General features: G+C 44.6%; 1 protein-coding gene across 3 annotated transcripts in view; it reads right to left on the bottom strand.

Annotated features, from left to right (window-relative positions):
- The window catches only part of CNNM2 (cyclin and CBS domain divalent metal cation transport mediator 2), a 154,050-nt gene that overhangs the window by 8,048 nt on the left and 128,796 nt on the right, over positions 1 to 17,206 (bottom strand). For 2 of the 3 annotated variants that reach the window (XR_006701678.1, XM_045438753.1), the window contains exons 5-6: positions 6,734 to 6,827; positions 3,790 to 3,855 (exon numbers count right to left, since the gene is read on the bottom strand). Coding sequence is in view for 2 of the 3 variants with exons in the window: in XM_045438753.1 (XP_045294709.1) it covers positions 3,790 to 3,855; positions 6,734 to 6,827 (160 nt within the window). In the remaining variant the exon portion in view is untranslated. The remainder of the gene's footprint in view (positions 1 to 3,789; positions 3,856 to 6,733; positions 6,828 to 17,206) is intronic. The other variant, XM_045438754.1, reaches the window with a different exon arrangement.

The following is a 17,206-nucleotide window of genomic DNA, read 5'->3' as shown; positions in this document are numbered from 1 at the left end:
CATTAAAACAAAGTGAAAGGAAATTCAGTGAGTCTAAGTGTTGCTGTTCGTAAAGGCAAGTTGACCGTAGCTTCTAACGTAAGTTTCATTAAAAATAAAACCCACCTTCCGCCTTGTCAAAGCTTCCTCCGTTTTTGCTATTCTAATCAAGTCTATTCCACAAATATTAAGTGGGTGTTCACAGCGGACAGGTCCTGACCTGCATAATGTCCACCTCCTCAGACTCAAACAGCAGTCTCTCCCTCCATGCTGTAGAGATCCCCCATCATCCCTCCACTACTTGAATGAGCCTTAAAAGCCTGAACATAGCTGTTCCCCTTAAGCCTCTTCCTGTCCAGGCTAAATACTTTGATGTGTTTTATGACCCCTCAACCCCATCCTGACCACCATCTGAGATTCTACTCAGTAAACATCCCTCTTAAAATAGAACAACCACAGGGGCACCTGGGTGGCTCAGTTGGTTGAGCATCTGACTTCGGCTCAGATCATGATCTCACAGTCTGTGAGTTCAAGCCCCGCGTCGGGCTCTGTGCTGACAGCTCGGTGTCTGGTCTGCTTCAGATTCTGCGTCTCCCTCTCTCTCTGCCCCTCCTCTGCTCATGCTATCTCTCAAAAATAAATAAACATTAAAGAATTTTTTTTTTAAATTGGACAACCACAACAAAATACGGTAAGTACTCGATGAACCTCAAATGGCAAGTTCACTTTCTCCCCAAATTTTCACAGCATGACTTTCCCTACAATTTTCTTGGCAGAACAATTTTCCATCGTCAGTCAAAACTAAACTCAGAGTGGCCACTCATCTGGTTGGTTCCACTTATCTTCTAAGAGAACAAGGCAAATTAATAATTTATCAGATGTTTTCTATTTAGCAGAAGGGATGACCCTTTGCTAAAGCCTCAGATTCCCTACCTATATGTAAAAGGCAGGTAATAATAGTCTCCACTTCCTAGAGTCTGATGGGGATTCAGAATGAAATAATAGGGGCGCCTGGGTGGCTCAGTCAGTTAAGTGTCTGACTTCAGCTCCATGATCAGGAGTTCAAGCCCTGCATCGGGCTCTCTGCTGCCAGCACAAAGCCCGCTCCGGATCCTCTGTCTCCTTTCCTCTCTACGCCTCCTCCCTTCCCCACTCTCTCTCTTTATCTCAAAAATAAATAAAAAGCTTTTTAAAAAATGAGATCATATGTAACATGCTTAGCACAGCATCTGACACCTAACAACCGATCCATAAGCCTAGTTAACATGGTTATATTTTCTGTTTGCTTCCCAGACCTCTCCACTACGTACCTACCCTGATGGCCAAGCCTTCCTGTATTTGTGAGGGCATCACCCAGGCTGAAAGATCCAATCGTTCTTTGAAACAAAGGATCCCACTGAATCCTTACGCTTTAGCCCCACATCACCATTGCTATAGACAGTGCTTGCTTTTGTGTGTTACAGTTTAAAGGTCCAAAAACCAAAACATTTAAGGGGTGCTTTGCTTATTGATCAGACTGTGTCAGGTAGATGTCAAGGGCCCTGCGCAGTACTTCTGAGTCTCCTTTTCTCCTGAGGAGGATTACACGCAAACTCTGGTTTCTCCAAGGTATCTATATTTCTAGTCAGTTTCCTCTCAACCCACCACCCTCTGTTTTTGTGAGATGAACCCCCTCCTTTGCAGCAACCCACTGCCTGGCGTCCTGGCCACAGTCTGGAGAAGCAGTGGGACCCCTTCTGCAGTAGCTTGGCAAGGACAGAGTGTGATTGGCCTTTCATCAACATGCAGTGAGAGAAATTATGGAAAGAGCCTAAATGTCCATCAACTGATGAATGGATAAAGAAATTGTGGTGTATATACACAATGGAGTACTACGTGGCAATGAGAAAGAATGAAATCTGCCCCTTTGTAGCAACGTGGATGGAACTGGAGAGTGTGATGCTAAGTGAAATGAGCCATACAGAGAAAGACAGATACCATATGGTTTCACTCTTATGTGGATCCTGAGAAACTTAACAGGAACCCATGGGGGAGGGGAAGGTGGGGGGGAAGAGAGGTTAGAGTGGAAGAGAGCCAAAGCATAAGAGACTCTTAAAAACTGAGAACAAACTGAGGGTTGATGGGGGGTGGGAGGGAGGGAAGGGTGGGTGATGGGTATCGAAAAGGGCATCTTTTGGGATGAGCACTGGGTGTTGTATGGAAACCAATTTGACAATAAATTTCATATATTTAAAAAACAAACATGCAGTGAGAGAGATGAATATTCACACCAAGGAGAATAAAGACTTTAAGTGGCCACTCCCCAGTTCAGGTCATGTTTTGTTGCCAAATTTATGTGCTAAATTATCACAATAATTATGATAAAAAACCTTTCAATCTTAATTCCTCTATGCCTTCTCGGATTTTTTTTTTCTTTTTCTTCATCTTGCCTAGGAATTCTTTTTAGAAGTCAGCTAGAAAGATACTGTAAAGTTAACAGTCCCAGCCTCCTCCCTGGGAACCACAAAGCACCTTTTGGAATAGGCTAGAAATCACTGGTTTAGGTCTATTATTGTAATGCCAGCATCCTGAAGGCTTGGGCCCACAAATGGATTTTTTTATTACTGGATCAGATAGAGTGGACACAGCTAAGAAATCTCTAAGTTCTACAGGAAAAGTAAAATACAAATGATATTTCATGAGCTTATTCCAAAAGTCACTCCACTTCAGCATCTGTAACATTTTAAAGAGGTAGCACATGCCAGCGAATAAAATGGGGAGAAAAAAACACAAACATATATACATATACACAAATACCTACGTATGTGCGTATATATGTATGTGTACATATGTATAATCTTCCAGCTCATTTGATTCAAACAGTCCTATAAATAAGATCTACCCCCAATTCTTTCAGAGCAAACACTTGAAGGAACATTAGCTTCTTTCTAGGACAAGTATTGCCTCCTTTACTAAATATCAGCATTTGACAGTTTTGCTCAAACTGGATTATGGATCGCAAATTTCATCAGATTTTAAAATATAAGCTGTGTGGAACAAAATAAAGAGAAAAATTGTACTACCAAAAGCTCAGCAATTTTAATTAAAGAAAGATTAAACCTTTGCCTTTCTTTTTAGCCGCTGGACGTGTTAGCCAGGCATGACCAAACTCTCCTGCAGGGCAGGAACCAGCAGCTGGTGGGGAATGTGCACAGTACTAGTTTCAAAAGAGAGAGAAGGAGACAGGACAAGCAGGGCCACCTGCCTGATGGGGGAAGGAGGGGTAATGCATGTGCCCCGTTCACAGGGATGTCAGAGAAAGGACCAAAGGAACAGAACCAAGAATGCCAGGGCCTCTGCAAACAGGGCGCTTGTCCACTGAGGAAAATTCATAGTCCTTGAGACTTTGGGCTCAATGTGCTTTTGGTAGAAGCATCCTCAGGTTCTGAGGCTCGGGGCCTCTGCAAGTGCCTTTGCTGAGGTCAAACCACCCCAAGCCGCCCCCCTGTACCGCCCTGAAAACCCAAGGTCGGCAGTGTGGGTGGGCCAGGCAGGGAGCAGTGAGGATCCAGGTCAGAATCACTCTCACTTTCTGTGGGGTCAGCGCTGCTCACGCTCGCGGATTCCCCGCCAGTCTCCCGAAGCCTTTGCACAACGGCTGTGGGCTCATACTTCCCGGGAAAGCTCACTACTGCGTCTGTAAGCATGGAGTTTGCAACCTCAAAGAAAAACTGCAAACGGCCTGGACCAAATAAAGGGAGCAGATCTAGGCTTTTGTGGGGTCAAGGGAGGCAACCGGAAGAATTATGAAAAGGAAACATGCAGAGTTACCTGGAGAACCTGCTGCTAACAACTCTGTTCTGCTGACAACAAAGGTACGAGACAGGGACAAAGGAACTGAAAAATGGAGAAAAACAGGGTGAGACCATATCAAAAGGCAAGAAAGGCGATCTCTGCACTCAGGGGACAGGAGCAGACACCCGCTCTACTAACATCAGCGTTCCATTCCAGAAGTGCAAAAGCCTGTAAGTTATTATGTAAATTAAAAAAAAAAAAAAAGAGAGCACACGTTGCTTTCCAGGAAGAGGAATGGGGAGGCAGAAATCAGAAGAAATCCTATTCAAATGCTTCTTTACTAACCCAGAAATCTCTTAAGCCATTAATACCCTATTGGGGTTTATAGCTCAAAACGTGCTCTTAAGGGTTTAAATCACAACTAGCCACACAAAAGGGGGGCTCAATTAATCAACGGCCCCAAGAGCAGGACCCAAGCCACCTGCACCAGCACAGCCAAGAGCGTCCCTGTCTGCGGCAAGCAATTAGTTATTCAATTCATGGACATCCTTAATTAGCCTGGTTGTAATTTTGATATGATATTTTGCATTGGCTCGGCATACTCTGAAGTTTCAAAGTATTAGAGGAAAGTAAATAAAGGCTGTTATACACAGGTCTGCTGGGAATGGCGGACCAAGGGCATCCTCAGCACTGCTTACTCAGAGAGCTACAGGTCCATCTGATTGAAAAGTCCAATCAGCAATGCCCTACCTGGCAGGAGTCCTATTTTCTGGGCAGGAAGTTTTGTTTCTGTTTTTGTTTTTAAATTAAAGTATAATTGACATGCAAAGGGACAGGCTGTGATAACTAATGATGGCAGGATTTTTCTAGGCAATCAACACTAATAAATAGAATTATTATCTTGAGATTACTGTACTAATTGTATCTCTCAATGAAATGCACAAAATCCCAAATCCTACTTGTCAAGTCAAATACTGGGCTTTGTAATAGGATGTTATGAATGAGATCCCCTTCCTTCCTGGCATTTCCAGAAAAGGCAAGCTTGCTACGGTCCCCCAGGCTTTCTTTCAGGGAGGTCTGCTCTTCAATTCCTTTTCTGAATGGGATCTGCCCTTACGTGAATCCACAGTTCAGTATAAATTGGGCTAATATTTAGGTTTCGAGAACCAGTCATCAGTAAGATTGTGCACTTAACTCCTCTAACTTTCTTTTCAAAACAACCTTCTCAACAACTCTGACTCTGCTCACCTGGGACTAATCTGAGGTTGGTGGCCAAACAGTCACAAGCTTGCCACCTGTCATACCCGACATTCCCTCTGTGCTTTCAAGCTTACAATGCACTCGTGTGGATAAGTATCATCACGTTCTATTCTTCTAACAATCACACGAGGTAACCTTAGTAAGTCCTTTTAAGGAGGAGGAAGCCAGGGCTGTCCTCAAGGGCAGGCAACCATAGAATATGAAACTGCAGCTGTGACCCAGGTCTTCCCGGCCCACTTTGGAATCTCCCTGCCTCCTCACTAGCAGTGAGAACAGAAGATCACCTTCAAGTTTACAGCAGACACAATTAAGTGGGATCAGACAGGCCTACATTCACACTGGTGTTAGCCAACAGTTGACAACGGGGAGACTGGCTGATGTGGCTGGAAACCCCATGACAGGACAGTGAGAAGATGCATCTGGGGCAGGGGAGGCTGAGAGGTTTGAGAGAATTCCTAACATTTCACTGGCTTCCCCACTGTAAAGACATCTTTGCCGGGACACTGTGTGGCGCAACAGATGAAGACTAATGTCACCCAAATAGGTCTGTCTGGAGGTATACCCCCTACCTTTTGAGACTGGTTTTCAGAAGTGACCCAGGTTGTTTTAGGCTAGTTTTAAATTTGAGGTTTCTGTCTCCTAGCACAGCATGTCATTTGGTATTCTGGCCACAAGATGGCACCCCAGCACCTCCGTTTACCTGTCTGGTTGCAGCCGGGGTCAGGCAGCAAGCACGCGCACGCTTGCAAAAAACCAAGCAGTGCACAGGGACCCATCAAGTCCTGACCCAGAGGGATCTGTGGCCCATGTTCTTACCAGGACGGACACGGCTTGCTGGCCTCTTGTGCTCAGAGCACTTAGTCGACACCCTATGGCACACCCATTAGCTGGCTGACTCAACTGACCAGCTGTCTAGATAAGAGCTGGCTGTAGGCAATACATACACATTAACCTCATTCCTCCTCGGGAAAATGTCAATTCAAAAACCTCCAGCATAGTTAATGTTTTCGTATCTAGCGATGGATGCGGGGCAGCCAGGACCCTCGTCGGTCCAGGCGGGAGCTTGAACCGCTGCAGCCACCGCGGCAAACTGCAAGGCAGGAGCTACTCAAGCCGAGGCCATGGCCATGAGCCCGCAGTTCCGCCCCTCCACACACGCCCACCAGAAGACGTGCACAGCGGTACCCACAGCCACACAATCCACGGTGGCCTCAAATAGGACACTAACCCCGTGCCCAGCAGCCATGAAATAGATACACTGTTGTATATTCACGTGGTGCAGCACCGTGAGAATAAAGTAGGAGCACACGCAGCAACGATGACAAACGTGACCCGGACGACAGCGGGTGAGAGAAGCCAGGCTCAATACGACACCTACTGCCTAAGTCCATTTACGCAAAGTCCAAAAGCGGGCAAAACTAGGCTATGCTTAGAAGTCAAGGCAGTGGCCTGGGCAAGGGTGACTAAGAGGGAGTGTGGGGGCGGGGGCGGGGCCTGCCCACCTCCTGTCGACACAGGAGTGGTCAGTGTGTGACGATTCACGGGGGCATAGACTTAGGATTTACTCGGGGCGTTTTTGGGCTTACACGCTATACTTCAATAAAAAGGGCAAAAAAGTAGATAAACAGGGCTGGCTGGCAGGTATAGGAAGGTGAGAGTAGAAGGGCATTCTGTCCCTAAAACACAGCCCTGCCCCAAGAGGCCGGGCAGGAAAACTCACCTGGAGAGGCTGTGAGGGCCATCACACCATAGTAGGAGAAAGCACTGGCTTCGAACTTCATACCTTCTTTCCCAGCTTCCACTTCCACCTTCCCCTGTGAGAAGAAAAGGGGAGTGTTTTCAGTCCAGTTCCCTGACTCCATCTGCAGACTCTCTGCAAGATTTGTCCTTCCATCTAAATTCCTTTCCCAACCAACCCCGGGGAAGTAGAGCCTCAGATGATCTTTCCCAACTCAGCAGAGAGGGTTAATTCATCTCAAATATGAAGACTGGATTTGGCTGGAGATGCAGAGAAGACAGTAAAAGTGTGATGTTTAATTTCTGTGAGTCCCCTTGGTATTTCCCCAGCATCCTTGTTTTTGTGCCTGGATGCTCCAGGAACCCGCCCAGTAATAAGAAGACGGTGCTCTCGCCCCATTTGTGGAACCAACGCTGGGAAGACGCAGTCTTGCAGGAGTGTGAGCTGGGGCAGCATCAGGGTCAAGGGTTAACGAACACGGTTCGTGGCCGTGGAAGAGAGAGGACTACCCCAGAAGAGTTCTAGGGGCAGAACTCACTCTGGTCTTGCCAGCCCAGCATCCCACGTGTGCAGGCCAACCCCTTGTCATCCAGACTCCCCACGGGCCCTGCGACACCTCGGGACTCCCTCCTCACAGTCTTGGAAAAGTTCCTGAGGCCAGTCTCCTTCCATCAGGACAAAACCTCTCCCTGAAGTTCTCCTTTGCCTTCTCTTCCTCTAGCTTCTTAGTCCACAACTTCCCTCATCAGTTCCTCTGGGACCGACTGAGGCTGCCCGATTCATCCTGGTAGCTTTAGGCTCCACCGTGACCCCCCTCACTGTAGGGGTTTAGTATGCGTTTTCTGGGCGACTGCAATACCCCACTGAGTGAGTGACACTTGTGGGTTTCCAAGACAAAGGTCACAGTGGCTCTTGTTCATGGTGCCTATAACCACCTCTCCAGTGAGAGGCTACCTTGACGGTACGTCCTCTATGACAGGTAAATAAAAATTATGGTACGATTTATTGAAGGGGCAGCTGGGCTAACAAGTCAGCGCTTTATTAACTCACTTAAGGCTTGTAACTCCATGAAGCAGACACAAATACCACCCCCCCCCCTTACAAATCAGGACAGAGAGGCACAGAAACATTCAATAACCAAAGAACAAGCTCTTGACCGATAGGCTACACTATGCTATCCACTAACACAAACTATGATTTTGATCACCCCTATTATCATGTACCACATTCCCAATTACGAAAGACTTTCCTCAAATCAGTTCTTCAGAAAACTATTTATGGTCTCTCCTTTAGATTTTGAGTTCTTCACTCAAAATAGTAGTTTTATCCACCCCCAACCAACTCTCTGCCATAAGAGAGGAACTCAAGACTCCACCCATAATATACAATCAACCTGCAAACAAACAGGTGCCCCGGGATCCTGCGAGAAGACAGGCCTTGCCACCCACGCATTTCCAGTGCAGGAGACAGGGGAGCATGTGAAAATCGATGGGACAAGGCAGTCAACAAAAATTCTCCACGAGGAACAAGACAGTAAGAACATAAGGAATTCGGAGAGAAAAAATTACTCCCTGCTCTTATACAAGGCAAATTTTGTACAGGAAGGAAAATCTAAGGAGGATTTGAGCCGAGAGAAGAGAGGGCAGGTCAGAGGTGGGAGACAGAAGCCCGCCGGGCTCACTGAGTTTGCACAGGGTTTCACAGGGAAGAGCGGGGAGATGGGGCAGAAAAGCAGCCTGGAGAGCAGGTTACACTGCAGAGCGCCTTGGACGACGAAGGGCTAGACTAATGAGGCCAGGTTCTTGCGCACAGGGGCTCTGGAGCTCGGCTTCAGGGAGACAAAGTCAAGGCTCACGCCGGGCTAGGAACCACAGGACCAGAAAAAGATTGCTAGGAGAGGAGCTACAGTTAAGGGATCGACACAGTTTGGAGAAAGCGAGAGGGAGAAAGAAGCGTAAAGGAGGGAGGGGGAGTCACCAATCTTGACAGAAGTTTGCTCTGAGTGAGTGACCGGAAGAAGGGGCGCCATGAGCCCGTGAGCGCAGACAGGAAAGTGGGGAAGGGGTTGCATCCGTGCTGGGGACAAGGAGGAGAGGACGCCCTCCCTTCCAGAAGGAGGTCTTGGGGGAAGAGTCCATCAAAAGAGGCTGAAGAGGAAGAACAAAAGTTAGGAGAAAGGTCAGGACTGGAGATGGAGATTAGGGAGGGGGAGAGGGAGGGAGGTAGAGAGGGAAAGAGAGAGAAGAGGTGATAACTGAGCTGGCATCTTGAAGGAACAGGTGCGGGGAGAGTGAGGGACTTCAGAGGCAGGGACCCAGTTTTACTGGGAGTGCCTGATCGTATGCATCTTCTTAATTACTTATCCCTTTCTTCCTGGGCTAATGCTCAAGCTTCTATCAGTTAATATGTATGTATGTGCTATTTGAAAACATCTGTCTCTCTAGTTGGAAGCTTAACAGTGGTTTCACGACCATCTTGTAAGCCAAGTTTCTTTCTTTTTTTTTTTAAATTTTTTTTAGTTAAAAAAAATCTTTTTTAACATTTAGTCATTTTTGAGAGAGCGTGAGCAGGGGAGGGGCAGAGAGCATGGGAGAAACAATCTGATCCGAAGCAGGCTCTGAGCTGTCAGCACAGAGCTGGATGCAGGGCTCGAACTCAGAAATGCCAGATCATGACCTGAGCCCAAGTCAGATGCCCAACTGACTGAGCCACCCAGGTGCCCCACATAAGCCAAATTTCTATGCAGAAAATCCAGAGGAAGAATGAAATCCAACAGAGCCTCCGAGCCTCCTCATGACTTCCATCTTTACGGGTCTCCAGCTGACCTGGATCATTTGTCTTACGAGTTACAAGGCCCTCTGTATTCTGGGTCCCTGCAAATGGGTGTCCACTTACAATTCCTTATAATTACTGTCAGAACCAGCAGGGTAACGGCCAGTCCCCCAAAGACCGCAAATAACAATACCGGGTCTGCCTCTAGGAAAGGAGCCACGCTGGTGGAACCTCTGCCAAGTCAACTCAAAGGCAGTGACTCCCAGCCCTTGCTGTACCCTGGAAATACCTGGGGATTTGAAAAAACAAACCTGATGTCTGGCCCCCACTCCCAGGCATTCTGATTTAACTCGTATGGGTGCGACCTGGGCATCAGGATTTTAATAAAGCTCTCCAGGGGATTCTAGCATGCAGCAAGTTTGGGAATCATTGCTGCAAGGCTGTGTGAACAGCGGCCCCAGCTCCAGAGCCTCTATGTACCGTGGCCTCTCAGGAAACTCCCCCATAGCCGCGGTGGCTGTTGAGCCCACGAATTAAACAAGGGCAGCCGCGCCCAAGACTCAAAGCTCTGGATCACGTTCACCTCTCCTCTGTCCTTGAGGACCGGCCTACAGGTGAGGGAGGATGGGTCGTCGTCTTCCACAGCCCACCCAGCCGACACCGACCAGGCTGCAGGCAGTGACACCTGGTCAGTGGTTCCTGGTGTCTCGATTCCCACAACTAGTAAAATATTCCTCCAGCCTCGGAGAGAGGGTTGACAAATTTTTATTTCCTACAGAGATTTTACACAACACAGCCATCTACTTGAACCATCACTGCACTTAAGACCAGCCATTTTATCCCCCAAATATAGATAACATACCATCGTAGACTAACAGGTCTGTAAACTGAATACATGTAATTTTACGTGTAACTTGCTGCAGCGGTCTTTATTTTTCTCCTTTTTGTCTCAAACTGATGAAACCTTTGTCAAGCCTCAGCCTTAAAGAACCACTGCGCAAAGCTAATCTTACATCATTTGTAAAATTGCCATAAAGGATCCCTGGGGTTCTTTTGAGTCAAACTTCATATGATTCTACAATTCCAAGTTTTAATAACTGCCCATCCCTGTATTCCTCACTACACAAGTGCAGCTTTTCTGGGAGGCAAGTTTTAGAAAACATCCAGTAAACAGTTTTCACTCATGTATGTGTGTCGATGGCTCCCAGAAGTGACCATTTCCAAATAAACCTACCATATACAAACTGGGGCCACTCGCATGAAGAAACGGCTTGCCTGCCTCACAACCAGTCAGGTGTCCTTAGATAACAGCTTTTCCACGTAAGGAAGGGGCTACATATCAGTTTTACTTTTTTAAAGTTCTTTTTAATGTTTATCATTGAGAGATAGAGCTCAAGCAGGGGAGGGGAAGAGAGAGAGGGAGACACAGAATCTGAAGCAGGCTCCGGGCTCTGAGCCGTCAGCGTGGAGCGCGACCTGGGGCTCGAACCTATGAACCTGGAGATCATGACCTGAGCTGAAGTCAGACAGTTAACCGACTGAGCCACCCTGGCACCCCTCAATTTTACTTTTGAAACATCCACAAATTTACTCTATCACACACACATAGAAAAAAGTCAGCACAGGACATGAAAAGGCTCCCAAAGGGAGCTAGGCTTCATATTCAAACTGACGAGAGGAGGGGGGCGCCTCCTCAGTCAGTTGAGCGTCCAACTTTGGCTCAGGTGATGATCTCACCATTCATGAGTTTGAACCCTGCATCAGGCTCGTCGTTGTCAGCGTGGAGCCTGCTTTAGATCCTCTGTCCCCCTCTGTCTCTCTCTCTGCCCCACCCCCCACTCATTCTCTCATTCTCTCTCCCTCCCCTCGCTCTCTCAAAAATGAATCAACAGGGGCGCCTGGGTGGCGCAGTCGGTTAGGTGTCCGACTTCAACCAGGTCATGATCTCGCGGTCCGTGAGTTCGAGCCCCGCGTCGGGCTCTGGGCTGATGGCTCAGAGCCTGGAGCCTGTTTCCGATTCTGTGTCTCCCTCTCTCTCTGCCCCTCCCCCGTTCATGCTCTGTCTCTCTCTGTCCCAAAAATGAATAAACGTTGAAAAAAAAAAATTAAAAAAAAAAAAATGAATCAACATTTATCAACAGATAGGAAGGAAAGGCCTCACCGTCTCAAGCAAAGCTGGTTTCCCAAGTAAAGTTACCATCACAGAATCCCACCTTTCTTTGGAAGAAGGTCATTAGGTAACTCTCCTCAAAGCCTTTTGCGTCCAGAAGCCACACTGACAAAGCAGCCTGTGCCACACCTGGCCACAAGGTGGAAGCCTGCGCTAACCTAGTTGGCACAAGCAAGATCAACTGGTCAGCGGATGCCATGGACTCAGGGAGATCAGAGACTTCCTCAGACACCATATGCTGAGCATCTTCTCAATCTCCCGCTCACCTTTGCACTGAGTCTTGTTTTGTTTTGTTTTTTTTTTTTCCTTAAATCACCATCACAAATTATTCAGCGGAGCTTGATACCTGAAAGGAGGTAACTGAATCCCAGGGGCGTGAACACCAGTTTGAATTCACCAGCACCGCCCAGTAAGAGGGGAAGCAAACCCAAAGAGAGAGGTCTGTTCTGGCACTCAAACGTGCCCTAGCAATTACTTTTCCATCTGGAATCCAGAGATGTAGTCTTAAGACAGAAAGTTCTCTTCATGAATGTTTAATCAACACTAAAAAAAAAAAAAAAAAAAAGTTACTTGATGGTCAAAAATTAATTTACACTTATTTTTGGACCATCTGGTTGACCATCTCCTAACCAAATGCCACCACCGGATGTCAGTGCCCGTATTATTCACAGTTGCGTTATGAAGAGGGTGTTCTCACAGCTTGAATCTTGACAGCTAAGCCTTGCTACTCAATCAACTGGGAGCTTGCTAGAAATACATAGCATTTCAGACTCCAGCCTAGCTACACCGAATCCCCAAAGCAAGCCCTCTGCACATGAAAGTGTAAGGAGCACTGAACTAGAGAGAAAGGGACAGAGGGGGACCAAACATAAATAATCCAGTCACACCCAGTGGAGGCCAATAACAGCACAGCATACTGCACAAACATTCAAAGGAATGGAACAAAGGGCTGAAGGGTCAGTCATCGCTGGCGCACGGAGACCCAAGCGTGCTAAATGCACAAGAGCCTGCCCCAGAGCCCCTGCCTCAGTACTGGGGCCGGTGGCACTTTCCTATCAGCCAGACAATGTTACAGACACGTTTAGAATGTTAATTACAACTTTGTTTTTGGTTTATACATGTCCGAACTCAAAGAGCCCAAAAGGAGCTTACACCTTGTCTTGTACTTATGCATATGTAAGTATAATTTGTTAAAAACAGGATCAACTCGGGGCACCCGGGTGCCTCAGTCGGTTAAGCAAGCATCTGACTCTTGATATTGGCTCAAGTCATGATCTCACGGTTCGTGAGTTGGAGCCCCCAAGTTGGGCTCTGTGCTGACAGCTCAGAGCCTGGAGACTACTTTGGATTCTGTCTCTCTCTCTCTCTCTCTCAAACTTTTTTTCAAAAAACAGGGTCAACTCTGGGCATCCAAGTAATTTTTTTTTCCTTTAAAATGGGTGCTATCTGTACTTGCCTCAAGGTTGAGGATCTATCATTCACTGGGATACACACACCCTGCAACTCAAAAATCTTCGAGAAGGGTTTGGTATTGCAAGTTTAAATTCCTCTTCTGATAACAGGTGAAACGGTATTAGGTACTGTCGAGGGCTATATAAGCTCTAAGATGCCACCTCCACAAAAGAATGGATTTCACTCTACAGGGAAAAATCCCTTCTGAATCCATGTCAGGGGCTCTAAAAAACCAGAGTTGATGGGGAGTTCAACAACAACAAAAAAAGCTGAGACATGAAATCAACCAGAAAAATTAACACCAGAAAAAAAAAAAAAACCAACCTGTTCCTTTTATTGATTTTATAATTGGCAAAGGAAAGAGCTATGTTTTCTTAGTATTCTTTGTATTTACTAAAATCATAATGTGGTTATGTGCTGTGGAAGAACGCTAATTTTTTTTTTTTTTGATTGGATATTTTACTCCCCAAAGGACCAACAAATCCTTCACTGTAAAATACCAAGTCTATGAATTAGAAAAATGGCTTATAGTACCATTATTGTGTACATACTCGACATATTTTTGTATATGCTTTCCACTTCTTTCATGACTATATAGTAGTCTCATCATATCACAATATAATTGGCTGAGACATATGAACTACTGCTACTTTCTAATGAACAGATTTGCTGTAAATATGTTTGCACAGATAGCTTTATAAAACAATTTCTTTAGATGCATGTATATGACAGATTGTATGGGTGTATTCCCAAAAGCAGGATGCCAGTTTAAAGATATGATTGATTCTATAGTACTTTTTCTTTTTTGTTCACTGAATATTCATCACGGATTTTTACAAAGATTTTTTTTTGTTTTTTGTCTTCTCAAATAAAAAAAAAATACGGATGTTTAATTTAGTCCGTTGCCTTTCTGATACCTATTGATGTGAGCCTGAGGATTTGTTTCTTTACCACTTTCTGAATTAACAACGGCATATTTTGGTTTTGTTGCCCTTAAGCTAGTGCTGAATTCCTAAATAAACCTAATTTAGTCAGTCACACTGAGTAACTCTTTGGGTATGTTGTCAGTCTCTAACTGCTACCTTTATAGTTAGGAAATGTGATGATCATACCATCTTGTCCCATCTTTATTGTATAGAAATTGAGCTCTCAGAGTTTCCTTTTTTTCCCCATGTGATTTCCTTGAATCTAGTTTTTTCGAGGAGAGAACTTCTCATTTTGTTGTTTTTCTCTTGTATCACATTAATTACATCAGTAGGATAAGATTAAAGATTCTGTTCATCTTTTATTTTTTTTATTTTTTTAACTTTTATTTTTAAGAAAGAGAGACAGAGACAGAGTGTGAGTGGAGGAGAGGCAGAGAGAGAGGGAGACACAGAATCTGAAGCACGTTCCAGGCTCTGAGCTGTCAGCACAGGGCCTGACATGGGGCTTTAACTCACAAACCATGAGATCATGACCTGAGCCAAAGTCAGACGCTTAACCAACTGAGCCACCCAGGTGTCCCTGTTCATCTTTTAAAAGAACCAAATCTTGATTTCATTTATGGGCTGTAAGTCTTTCTCATTAGAATTTGCTTTCCTTCTTAATTTGTTCTTTTCAGTTTGTTTCCTTTTTCTAGATCATGACAGATTTTTTTCTTATTTAAATATTTAGAAGAACAGTATTTTGTAAAACTGACCTACTACATGTAAGAATAACGTTCAAGACGGGGTGCCTGGGTGGCTCAGTCAGTTAAGCAACTGACTTCGGCTCAGTTCATGATCTCGCGGTTCGTGAGTTCAAGCCCTGTGTCAGGCTCTGTGCTGATGGCTCAGAGACTGGAGCCTGCTTCGGATTCTGTTTCTCTCTCTCTGCCCCTGCTCATGCTCTGTCTCTCTCACTCCCAAAAATAACATTAAAAAAAAAAAGATGTAATTAAAAAAAAAAAAGAACATTCAAGACACAAAATAACATGTATTTTATCATTTTCCATAAATTTTCTAATTCAGTTGTTACTTAAGGTTTTCAGTTTGCTAATATTTTCAACAATTATTCTATTTATTTAGAATATGTATTTATTTTGAGAGAGAGAGAGAGAGAGAGCGAGCTGGGGAGGGGCAGAGAGAGAGAGACAATCCCAAGTAGGCTCTGCACTGTCAGCACAGAACCTGATGCAGGGCTCAAACTCACAAACTGCGGGATCATGACCTGAGCCCTGAGTTAGCTAACTAACTGAGCCACCCAGGTACCCCTTTTCAACAATTATTTAAGTAGGTAATACATGCACATAGTAAGAAATTCAAATTCAGGGGTGCCCAACTTCAGCTTAGGCCATGATCTCACGGTTCAGGAGTCTGAGCCCCGCGTCGGGTTCTGTGCTGACAGCTCAAAGCCTGGAGCCTGCTTCGGAATCTCTGTCTTCTCCTCTCTCTGCCCCTCCCCTACTCACGCTCTGTCTCTCTCTCTCTCAAAAATAAATAAACGTTAAAAAAATAAAAAAATAAAAGATAAAGAAATTCAAATTCATTGGGAGAAGTCTCCCCTCCATCCTATTCCCAGTCCTCCAAGTCTCCTCCTTAGAGGCAACCACCTGTTGCCAGACTCTTGAGTAACCTTCCAGACAGAGTTCATGTATATACAGACACACAAGTGAAACACATAAGGACACATTCTACACTCTGTTCGAAGTCTTACATAATACATCTTTGTAAGAGAATTGATTGCTATTTTAAAAATGGCTTAGTACTACTCTTCAATTATGTATTTTTAAGTCTATTTCATTACGACCTATACAGGCGGTTCTGGAAATGTCTACCTTTCTGAGTTTAGAACTTACACATGACATAGCAAATGATCAATTTTATGGAAGTCACATGAAAGTTTTTAAAAAGTCTATTTCCCTGGTTTTATAGTTAATTTTCTCCAAATTCCCGTTAATTTTATTAGTCAAGTTAAGACATTTTTTTCTTGGTAGGCTTACTCTATCATGGTAGAAAATAATTTCCACCAGAATTATGATCTTATCCATTTCTACTTTTATGTATGTATTGTGTTATTTAAGACCTGTAGAGTCAATAAGCTTTTATTTCACTGTTTATTATGCTTTTATCTCTGTCCTTACTGATCCCTCCAATACATTTGAGTTGAAAAATCTACTTTTTTTTAGAGAAAACTTGACATTGTAGCCTTTTTATACTTAGGCAGTGGGAGGTATGTGCCTGGTAACTTACATTCTTTTAATTAAACCTACTTAAATGGTTTACTTTGAATAAATTAGACTTTACTTCATTAGAATTTAAACTCAAACTGATGTGTTTCTATTTCTTATTACATTCCAAACATCAATTACTTAATCAAAGAGTTTTTTTTCCTAGTGTCTGCAGAAGAGGGAAGCTCATTGGCTCTGGGGCCAGGAATGGAAGGCAGATACTGAAGCTTTCTTCTGATTTAATGCTCTTGAACACAGCAGAGCATGGTCAACCACCTGGCACGAATTTGCAAGGTTGGGTTAGTGACATTTTAGAGTGGAATGGACTCTGTAAAAGGTGACAGCTGTACTAGGTTGACAGGGATTACGGTATTTCCTTTTGTTATACTCTGAGTACCTCAGGTAATTGGCCAGCCTGCAAGAACATGATTTTCACTAAACCCCATAGTTTAAACACCTCTGTAAATCCTCTTAATCCAGCACATACACTATTTCTAAACCCCCATGACATCATCAGTTCAACAATTCAAACAATTGTCACATTAATATTTAGCATGCCATAGGTATTCGATACAGGTACATACACACAAATGCCTTATCAAAAATATCTTTAAAGATTTACTTATAAAGGAACAATGAGTATGAAGTCCCTCCTCCATAAAATCGATTTCTAGATCCTTCAGCCAGGAAATGGCTTTCTTATACACCTAAAGAACATTCCTGAATCACAACTTTATAAATGCTAACCACATAAAAATCAACAACCGGAAGCCACATAATTTCTAACATTGCTCCTGAAATTCACCATGTCAGTCTTCAAACAACCATCTTTAGTGTAATTCAAAGTTTCTCTAGGTTTGAGGAATAATCA

Source organism: Leopardus geoffroyi, chromosome D2, assembly GCF_018350155.1.
Source record: "Leopardus geoffroyi isolate Oge1 chromosome D2, O.geoffroyi_Oge1_pat1.0, whole genome shotgun sequence".
NCBI classification, from domain to species: Eukaryota; Metazoa; Chordata; class Mammalia; order Carnivora; family Felidae; genus Leopardus; species Leopardus geoffroyi.
Note: the sequence above shows the minus strand (reverse complement) of the source record. Positions and strands in the feature narration are given on the sequence as shown.